Source organism: Phoenix dactylifera, chromosome 8, assembly GCF_009389715.1.
Source record: "Phoenix dactylifera cultivar Barhee BC4 chromosome 8, palm_55x_up_171113_PBpolish2nd_filt_p, whole genome shotgun sequence".
NCBI lineage: Eukaryota > Viridiplantae > Streptophyta > Magnoliopsida > Arecales > Arecaceae > Phoenix > Phoenix dactylifera.
In genome coordinates, this window is record NC_052399.1 from 8,302,805 (window position 1) to 8,313,942 (window position 11,138).

General features: G+C 38.8%; 1 protein-coding gene across 1 annotated transcript; it reads left to right on the top strand.

The window, feature by feature from the left end:
* Window positions 1-3,005: 3,005 nt before the first annotated feature.
* Window positions 3,006-4,947, top strand: LOC103712393 (homeobox-leucine zipper protein HOX21). Its single transcript, XM_008798906.4, has 3 exons — window positions 3,006-3,290; window positions 3,381-3,757; window positions 4,366-4,947. Exons 1-3 carry the CDS (start codon window positions 3,140-3,142, stop codon window positions 4,705-4,707), a joined length of 870 nt encoding a protein of 289 aa, XP_008797128.1. The 5' UTR covers window positions 3,006-3,139; the 3' UTR covers window positions 4,708-4,947.
* The last annotated feature ends 6,191 nt before the right edge of the window (window positions 4,948-11,138 follow it).

An 11,138-nucleotide genomic window follows, 5' to 3' on the forward strand; every position in this document is an offset into this window, starting at 1 on the left:
CTCTTGTATCTATCAAGAGAGTTAGCTACACTTTACAATTGTTGAATATTTCAAGGATCAAAAAAAGAAAAATCAAAGAATGACAATATCTATTAGAAACGAAAATTTATTAAAATAATTTATTATTCAAAGAATGATAATATAATGTTGTCAAAGTGGAAAGAAATTTAATTGAATTACTTTTGCGCATGAAAGTTCACAAACCTACTACAAAAAGAAATAAACAAAGAAAGAAAGAAAGTTCACACACCTTCAAATGGTTTTTTACGGTACTGATAGGCCATTTTGGCTGGAGCAGCAAGGCAAATAAATTATTTATTATTTTAAATGGATAAAAAATGTTAATTAAACTAGTTTGAGATCCAATGAAGATTAATAGCAACATAAGCAAAGGAGAGGATGCGACACAAGCAATAAATTAATGAGCATTAGTAAATGCTTTCATAGGGTTCAAATCAAGCAAGCATATGAGAACTTATGTGAGCGTGTTTAGTCTCGCATCGATTATTCGTTGAGTAGATCTTACGTACTTATATAGAATCAAAAAATCCAAATACTATCTTTCGGCTAGCCATTTTAGGTGAGATCTTAGGTTGTTACAAAGGGTATCAAAGCAGACTCGGTCCATGGCCTATGTGTACTAGGAGACATTGCAGCATGAGCTCATTGAGGCTAATCATGGACTAATCGTGGTGTTTGTGATTAGGTTTGAATGGATATAGACTCTTAGTCTGGCAAGGGTGTCAGGACTTAAACGGGAAGAGTATATGAGAACCCATGTGAGTGTGTGTATTCAGTCCCACATCAGTTATTCGCTGGAGAGATCTTAGATGCTTATACATAACTAAAAAATTCAAAAAATACCTTCTGGCTAACCTTTTTGGATGAGGTCCTGAGTTGTGACGATGGTGTATGGAGAGGTACTAGTGGTGGGGTGTTTTCTTCTTTTACATGGAAAAATTAATTATTGCTTTTTTTTTGGGTTAGGTTTCTTACTACAAAGTTTACTAGCTTGTTGAAGAGCCAAATAAGATGATCACTTATACCATTGAACATGTGATACGCGATCAAGCTTCCTCTCCTTTGGTTTTATTTCATATTTATGGAAAGATTGTGCTACCATCCACATACCTCCTTAGCCAACGGCCAATTGGATCCATGTTCTAACCTTGTGAGGCGCGCTTCCAAAGTGCTTGGTCCAAGTAACTTCGAATTGAATTGTTGGCATCTCTTCTGAGATTTCCAAAGCAAAACTACAAATTATTCGTGCCCCCTCTCTTGCTCAAAGAAAAACTAATAACAATTATGAAGACAATTAAACTGAAGCGGATCATTAGTCGCACGTGCCAAGCATGCAACGGTAGTTTCCAAAAATTAACAAAACGATGGTACTTCGTTGCCACCTTTGACGTTCTTGGCATTTAAACGGCTTAGTAAAAATAAAAATTAATTCATGAAGCTTCTTGGGAACTGTTTAACATGCTATATGAGATATTCTAAAAAAAAGATATATAAGTTAATTAGAACTCAAAGAGCGAGAGCGAGGGAGAGATAAGTTTCTCGGGAACTGCTTAACATGCTATATGAGATATTCTAAAATACATATATATATATATATATATATATATATATATATTATATATAAGTTAGAACTCAGAGAGAGAGAGAGAGAGAGAGAGAGAGAGAGAGGACACGACGAAGGACGTTTATGGGTGGCAGATAGCGAGCTGGGAGGTGGCATTGGGATCGAGATGGAGGCACAAAGTCAGTGGGGCAAAAGAAGAAAAGAAGAAGGAAAAAAAAAGGGGAGAATCCAAGTCTGCTGTAGGGTTAGGGTTTTTTCTCCAATGCTTGCCCCGTATTGTGTGAGAGGGTGATGTTTGGAATATAGAGAGAGAAGCCAGACGCACGATATCTGTACGTGGGTTAGGTAGCAAAACCCTGCAGCCCAGAGGACCCATCCCTAGATTCCTGCCCCCTCTTTCTATCTCTAAAGGCCACCACCTTAACTAATATATATTTATTTATCTAGAGCCAGCCTTTCACTAATCAGGAATCTCATTGCCCAGTTTTATTTTCCCGTAGTCACACCAATCCATAAAATATAGCCCCATGGAAACGGAAATGTCCAACCTCTGCCAATAAAAATTGGAGTGCACGGATCTTCTTTTTTTTTTTTTCCCATCTGCCCATCCCATTGCAAGGAAAAGAACAAACCATCAAATGGAAGTATCTCAACCCCACTCATCTTAGAAGAATCGGGGTTTAACCTGCGTAGCAAATTAACTAATACAATTCACCAGACTACTTTAAAGCATGGATTAAGAATAAATAACCATCTGTATGTTCCCAAGAAGAATAAACCTTGGGAATTGCTCCGCCAACAACTGTTTTTTAGATCCAGATGTGGAATAACGTAGTATGATTTGCATGCAATATACAGCGTTGCTAATAAACTGAAGTCTGGCAGTTGTTGTTATCGTCTATGCTAGATAGAAATAGTTGCAGATCCTCAAAGTTTTTTATGAATGCTATTGTTCGATGAAGTAACAAGATTCTTGCTTGATTGATGTCCAATTTGGTCGGAATCGTATAAATATGGATAAGTGGCACTTGATTATATCAGTTTATAAGCCTAATTAAATGGCTGTCTTTCACCTATGTAGTCTCAACTAAAAAACAAAGAAAGCAGCTCGCCCACCGTTTCTACGAACAAAACCTGCTACTCTAAAAATAATGAAAGTGGAATGGGGACTCAGGAAGGAATCAACTCACAACTGCCTTCCTCTCCTACGCTCCAAAGAACCAGACACATATATATTTGCTGTAGAAGAGGAAAGAAATAAAATGAGAAAGGAAAAATTTTCATTTCCTACAAGAAAAAAAAAAGTTGAAAAAAAACCTCCTAGTATTACCATTTACTTCACTTAATTTCTTCATTCCATTTCAACTGGGGACCCCTTTTAGTAGGATGAATTTTTATCTCTTTTTTTTTCCCAATATCCTATGATATATTTCCATCTTCACTCCCTCTCAAATCCCTCTCCACCTTCAGCCCCTCCCATCCTTCTCAAAAGACCCCCCCTCCTTCCTCTTCCATTATGTCCTTGGGCTTGTGACCCATGCGTCTTTGAAGAAGATGGCCTGCAACGGGATGGCTTCCTCTTCCTTCTTTCCTCCTAACTTCATGCTTCAGATGCAAACACCCCATGAAGAGGAGCACCTACCCCCCACCTCTTTCAACTCCATCCTCCCTACCACCCCATGCACCAACCTCCAAGACTTCAGAGGTGAGGAGGAGGAATAAACATGGCACCCATTTTTGGAGCTCTTGAACTGGAGCTGACTCCATTGGTGTTGCTTTGGTTTTGGTGGTGCAGGTGTGGGTCCGATGCTGGGGAAGAGATCCATGCCCTACTCAGGGATTGAGACCTGCGAGGAGATGAATGCTGAAGACGACTTATCCGATGACTGCTCGCAAGCAGGGGAGAAGAAGAGGAGGCTCAACTCGGAGCAGGTGAGGACCTTGGAGAAGAACTTTGAGCTGGGGAACAAGCTGGAGCCTGAGAGGAAAATGCAGCTGGCCAGAGCCCTTGGTCTTCAGCCAAGGCAGGTAGCCATATGGTTCCAGAACAGGAGGGCCAGGTGGAAGACCAAGCAATTGGAGAAAGACTATGATGTGCTCAAGAGGCAGTTCGAGGCCATCAGGTCAGAGAATGATGCTCTACAAGCCCAGAACAAGAAACTCCAAGCTGAGGTAAATTGGAATTCCGCCATCTCCCTGAAACATTTGATTGAAAGTTCTTCTCTCTATTGCTGCATTGATGGCTCAAAACAAGTATTTCCTTGTTAAATTTGGTGGAATACAAGCAGTTTTCTTTTTTAATATCATTGGTTGCATGGAGCTGTCAAATCCTTTTGATTTGAGTCTTATGAGAAAGATCTGTTTCAAATCCTTAGGATTATTAGTTGTCTTCGAGCCTTTCGAGAAAGATGCCCTATAGATTGGCCATGTATTCTTCGATCTAATGATTGACTATATCATGGTTTTCAGAAATAAGATGATGATGGGATGGAGCACAAAGTCTTCACCTTTTTGGGTTTTCTTTTTTCATTGCTTCTTCTTTACATGTATAATAATAATAAAAGACACATCTTTTGGGCTCTAAATTGGTGCTCAATGAAAGTTGCACATCATGCACTATTTTTCCTATCTATTTAATTTCCATGTTGATGAAGTTTCTCAAGGCATTGTTTCGCTTCAAGTAGTTATCACAAGAATCTCATAGCACAATTCATCACCTTATTGATTAGCTCATTCAAACATATCTCTTGTATTCGAACTGAACCATGTAAAATTTGCAGATCTTGGTTCTCAAGGGCAGGGAAACGTCAGAACTCATCAACCTCAATAAGGAAACTGAAGGTTCTTGCAGCAATAGAAGCGAGAACAGCTCAGAGATCAACTTGGATATCTCAAGAACATCGGCCATCGAGAGCCCCCTAAATCCTCACCAAAGCATACCCCTCTTCCCATCAATTAGGCCAGCAGACATAGATCAGCTGCTCCAAAGCTCTTCCAGACCAGAGCTCCAATACCCTAAGATCGAACAAGGCGTCCCTGATGGAAGCCTTAGCAACTTGTTGTGCAGCATGGAAGACCAATCTTCATTCTGGCCCTGGTCGGATCACCACAGCTTCCACTGATCCATTTGATTGATTTCATTGGTAACGCATTGAGTGCAGCCCATTCGACCGCCCTCCATGCTCTACTTAGACTCGATCGCGGGCTTTGAATCCAAACAAATGGTGTATGAACAAGCGGGATTTAGTAGAGGAATAAAAAGTCTTTGTTTACTTGTAGGTTTTTCAAGTCACGGCACCTTTTCCTCCGTATCGCTAAAGATGTGAAATAATCTTATGACATCAAAACCAAGTTTACATGGATCTTGTTGATGCTAAGTGGCTCTGCATGGGCATGAAGTATAGGGCGTCTCTCCCACATATTTATACGTCTGTCGCCCTTTAATTCTCAGAAAGCCAAGAATATGAATCCGTCCAGGTTTTCTGAAGAAAGCTCAGATCACAGCCACCCCAAAAGGCTCAAAAGCTTTAAAGCATGCCAACTTGGTCAAGAGATAGCGAGAGAGAATATGCAAGTGACCGATCTACTTGATTTTGATCTGAACTACGACATGGACCAATATTTATAGGTTTCCTTTTCTTATAAACTTCGTGGATAACTTACATCATCTTGGCTGCAACGTTCTTTTAACGAGTTAAGTGTGGATTGAAGTGATGGCTTTAGAGGTTCCATGCACCAACCACTTGTAAAACTCAAAGGCTAGAGTAAGGTTAGCTACTTGCCGGAGGGGGAAAGAGAATATGGAAACGAGGAAGAGTACAAAAGAAAGAAGGGGAAAAGGGAGGAGTGCATGTAGGTAGGGCAGGGAAAGAACATGGGGCAAGAAACAAGGTGTTTGAAAAGGGGTCTGTCTTTGGTTTTGGTAGTAATGTCCTTACTGACAAGGCAAGGAATCCTCCACCCGTACCTCCCTTTCTTTGGACTCATAAGGAAAAAAAAGGTCCTGCTCTTAAGAGAGACATGTGACCCACTGTCGCCCACTATCTCACAGCCCCTTTGTCATGGGTAAAAGCATGGAATCCACCCTGAAACCACTATAAAGCCTGCAATAAGTAGGGAAAACCATAAAGTCCACCCTCCACAGGTACAGTCTAATCTTTTACCATGGTCACGAATCTATTGAAAAGTTCTGCAATTATTCATGAATATGTCATAGTAAGTAATGAAATCAATGTCTGAAATTTTTTGATAAATTAAGAATTTCAGAAACTATTAATAGCATCATTTCATGCTTAATTGATTAATTATTTGATGCTCAAAACACTCTGGGAACTCTGGTGAATTTTTTGTTCTTGTCTCCAATTTCAAGAGAACAAAAAAGCCAAAAGATTTACTGCACAACTCTATTCCCCAGTTAGAACATTAGGTCTCAAAAACTTGGTAGTTGGCTATACGGTATCTGAGGCTCCAGTTGACTCTCAAACTCCTCCCATGTCCCAATTGCTACATAGGACTGCTGTGTTATCTTACAGAAAGTCTTAGTACATATGTAGAACCGTACTCGTTCTAAAAGATTTGAACCCAATCACCTATATAGATTCCTCTCTTAACATATTGAAGGGCTATTATATATATATGTGAGGCAAGACAAATTAGCATAAAAGGGCCAAAATTATAGAAGTAACATGGCACACCCCTAACCTTGGAAACATCGTAAAATAGAGTTTATATAACATAAAAGATGTTTTATTAATTTCATAGTGGCAGTAGCAGCAGTAGTCATCAAAATTTGTGAGTAGATTCTTAGGTATGCCAAGTCTACGAGCTGGGAGAGAAGTTGAGATTACAGCTCACAAAAGAAAGCCTCTGTGGCCTTCATCAGGGAATCAGGGTGAGTGGGTCATAGCACTCACAAGCACACATAACGCTGTCGCTTATCGTTCCTAAGCTCAGACGAGGACGTTGCACTTGTGGAATTACAGAAAGAGAGAGCCCACACGGCATCTTGTTTCCATGTACACCTGTGATTTATCTCACCATCATCCGGTGCACTTACGAGAATTGGGACTCCCTACACTTTTGTGCGTGTGTAATTTGTACCATTTCTCTCCGTAATGGTGAAAAAAATTTCTTGTATATCTAATCTATGAGTTGTAATGAGTTAACACAGTAATGTTTCCTCAAAAAGCTAGCGGATTTAGCTTGCACTCTTAATGTGCCCCTTAGCGTACCCAGATTATTTTTATTTATTTTTTTTGCAGGGGGGGGGGGGGGGGGATATCTAGGGATATAAAGCCCTTTATTAAGAGAAATTATACTCTATACCGTGTGCACCATGCCAATTACTTCGTCTCCTTCCAGTGGGCTTCGTTCATCATATGCTCATCTCGATAATTGGCCTATAGGGAGGAGACAAACTGATTAGCCTGATGCAGAGCGATGTTGATGCATGAGGCATAGGATACAATTTGCCATCCTTTCAGTGGGCTCCATTCATCATATGCTCATCTCGATGATTGGCCTATAGGGAGGAGACAAGTTGATTAGCACGGTGCATGGTGATGTTGATGCAAAAAAGTATAGGGTACAATATATATGCCCTCTTTCAGTGGGCTCCATTCATTATATGCTCATCTCGATGATTGGCCTATAGGAAGGAGACAAGCTGATCAGCGTGGTGCATGGCGTTATTGATGCACGAGGTATAGGGTACAATTTGCCCTTTATCAACCATGTACCCCATGTATATATAGCACACAAAAATCTATATATATATATATATATATATATATATATATATATATATATATATATATATATATATATATATATATATATATATATATATATATATATATATATATATATATTATGTTTCAAGGTGGAACCCAGTGGAGGAACAAGAAACACAAGCACAACGGGGTCTTTCATGGATAACCTGCGATGGACCTTAGTGCCTAGTGATTGCAAGACCTTGTACATGTAGTAGGCCTCGGGGCCTTTGCTTCCAACCTTGACGGCTAATTAATTACCAAAAAAATAATATTAAGAGGAATATCCCAATGAGAATAGCATTCTAAACGCAATTGCCACATCATTTTATTACACCAATATCAGAGTCTGTTAAATAGTTTATTAGACCGACTATATATATAGTTTTGTAAACCTAGTGATATGATGTGACCTGCTAAAGGATTTTGTGCCTCAGCCGATATATATGTGACATGAATGCATGAAGATATGCAAGAACCAAGATCAACCATACGCTTGCTTAGCTAATCTCAGGAAGAAAACTAAATATTCTCAAAAAATAATAGGCTTGCTTGGCAATTGGTAGAAAACGTTTGCTTGAATTTAATCAGTAGGAGATTTTAAGGGCGGTTGGTAAAATTATTGAACCATCTCGGTTCTACAACGTTGCAAAATCATGGGATCTGTCTTAGCTTGCCTATCAAAAATAAGCTATCACCTATATAAGCTCACCTTCAACCTCTTTTTTATGTACAAGCTTAGAGCAATTTGGAATTTATTTAAGAATTTGAGAATTTAATTTCTTTCTCAGTGAATAAGAAGAAGGGAAGAATACAAGGAAGGAAAGAAAGCATTCAGTTAAAAGATAGTGTGCAATTAGGCAAGCAATCCTCATATATCCTTGAGTCATAGATGGAAGGTTATTGTGTTGTGGAATACAATAGAATTCAACAAGGGCTACTGTGAGATTCTTCAAAGAGCATGTGCAAACAAAGATGCCACAAAATAATGATTACAATTTTGTACTAAAAAGTTCATGTCCTCTTGGGATCTATTTTTCATCTTCTTCAGCACTGCAGAACAGAAGAAAGTTGTGGGGGACTGACTCCGGTATCCAAGATAAGGTTTACAGTGATTCAGAAAAAAGACTGTGTGAGCATTGTTGAGATCTCATGGTAGGCAAGTGCCGGCGATATCGGTCCATTGGTTCAGAGCTTGGCAAGGAGCATTTGCTCTATGTGGGAGAATAATGACCAAGTGTCCTTGCATGGGCAAGAAGCTTGCCACAACAATTATCTGACAAAATTCATATACTGGATGTCTGAGGGATGATTGGCTGCTTCTTTGTCCTTGTTGCACTGTCCATTGTTGAAACAGCTACATGGTGATCCTCCTTTGAGTGCTAATTTGGTCTCATTTGCAAGCTCAAGGAAGCTGCCAATGTTCCTCTACAATTTGTAGCACACGGGCAGGGATCACTAGGAAAGTCTAAGATCCAAGTATCATATGTCAGTTCTCATTGATAGCTTTTAATGTGTGTGTGTGTGTGTGTTGAGGAACTAATCTCATCCATAGTTAAGTCAACACAACCTGGTTACTATATATTAAGATATCTGCAAGTTTCTCACCAAAAATGAATGTCTGAATTATTATTTATATACTCCATAGAGATTAGATTTGGAGGGGATAAGAGCAAATCACATAACATCTCTTAGAAAAGCTGTGGGGGATACCATCATTCACTTCATAGAAATGCCAGAACAATTACCTCCATGTCAAAACACTGGAGAAATACCTCCCAAGCTACAATCGGAAATCCTTCAATGCAACTGTTCAAGTATTGGGCTATAGCATTGATTCATAAGTATCAAAAAGAAACCTATCTAATTATGTTTCTTGTTCTACTCTTAAGCTTGTAATGCGCTCATAAATCATCATATTTCAAGTCTATGTGGACTGTATGAGCTGAGTATGAAGAATTCCAGTTTCCCAGGACGCAAGTGGATCGGTTCAGGTCTGGAACATGATTGAATCTGAAACACATTCCACATACTAGGCCTCCATGGTTCTTATACTGGTTGGTTCCAATCCTGACCTTTTTTTAAGTCAACTCTCTATTGACAGATCCAATGCCAGAGAGAACAAATAATTTATTTTAAGATAAGATATCTACGCCAGGCTCAGGCTCAGAATTTCAATGATGTGAGACCTAGGATGGAGGCTTTAAGCACATTTATCTTGGAAAAATTCTCATTTTCTAAGCTCCAGGAGAGAGAAATAGCTCTCTTTGGTTGTAGTAATATGCTGACAGTTAGGTACTGTAAGACTTGTGGCATAGAGACTTTGTGGCCTGGTTATCATTTAATAATTAGATTGTGTTGGATTAAAGTAAGAGAATTATCCTGCATGATTTTGATTCTATCATTAAAAAAATCAGCAAGGATCTGAAGAACAAATGATAGGTGGACCAATTGAGGGGTCTACTTCATTGTTTAAAGTAATGGAGCATAGGATCACATGAATGTCCGCTTAAAGTCAGCACCCAATAAGATTAACAATTTCATAATATTTGCAAGGGAGTTTATGATGTATGAATGGGTATTATACATTATAATCCATGATACGTACAAATTAAATATCTCGAAGTTCTTGGATGGTAGATATGATAATGAGATGCTTATAGTGAGCGCCATGTGTTGCCAACTGTGTCCTAGTGTCTACTGTTTAAAAATTCTCTCCATATTCCTTGCCTCTTTACATGTCAGGCCATTTAGGGTAATATACATTAGCTTTAGGCATGTGTAGTGCACTTATGAGAGACGACATATAGTACTACTTAGGTGGCAATGCTTAACCGTTTAACTCATTTAACTTGTTTCAACCCATTGCAAATTGGATTAGATTACCTGTTAAATAAAATAGTCAGGTTTGGGAGTGGATTTTTCGACCCATCTAATAAAAAGGTCTATTAAGGCATACAAATGTGTCTATATATATATATGCCCACATGAAGATTATTGAATCTATTGTACTGATTTAGCCAAGTAAGCATAGTGCTGCGTTAATAAGTGTGCTGCATGCAGCATAAGATTCTAATTGAAGGATCAAAGAGTTTGGATGTTTTGCCAGATCCAACCAATTGCAGAAGATCTCACTTAGAAGTTCGAAAGTTTTTGCATAGGTCCAGTGAATTGGCAGTTGTTATTCACCTAATGCGCCGTGTGTGACCCAATATTATTAGTCGTATGAGTAACAAGTAAATGCCTTAGCAAAATCAAATCAAGCATGAAGATTAGATGAGATGATCCCCAAATGAGATCCTAACTTGCTATCGATCTTTTTGGAGGTCCATGTTAAGACATGACCCGATCTATATAGTTTTACCAACAAATTAGTCAAGTACAATTTATACCTAGAGGCCGATGCTAACATGATCCTCACTTAAGTGTCATTGCACGTGTGGGTGTGCATGTTTTTTTTCTTTTTTTTCTTGTAGAGAGGTAGAAGGGAAGAGCTTGGAGGTGTAGAAAATATGAAGGGAACACAAAGAAGGCTCCCTAAGCTAGTGGATTACTTCAAAATTTTCATTATTATGGTTCCTCCATTCTTGCTCCAATTTTCACCAACTAGTTTGTGGACTAGTATATCATTCTTTTGATTGCAATGAATGAAATATATATTTCTATCCAAACCTCTCATAACCCACATGTCCAATAGGATCTGACTGAGGTTTCATAAATTTGGATTGGGCTTGGGGTCAAAATTTCCAACCTAACCTTAGAATAGATTGGGATAGGGTTGA

What these genes read in the sequence shown, in the direction of transcription:
- LOC103712393 (XM_008798906.4), top strand. Translation starts at nt 3,140, where the DNA reads ATGGCCTGCAACGGGATGGCTTCCTCTTCCTTCTTTCCTCCTAACTTC. An exon ending in CAACCTCCAAGACTTCAGAG is followed by an intron (nt 3,291 to 3,380) that starts GTGAGGAGGAGG and finishes TTGGTGGTGCAG; the next exon opens with GTGTGGGTCCGATGCTGGGG. An exon ending in ACAAGAAACTCCAAGCTGAG is followed by an intron (nt 3,758 to 4,365) that starts GTAAATTGGAAT and finishes TAAAATTTGCAG; the next exon opens with ATCTTGGTTCTCAAGGGCAG.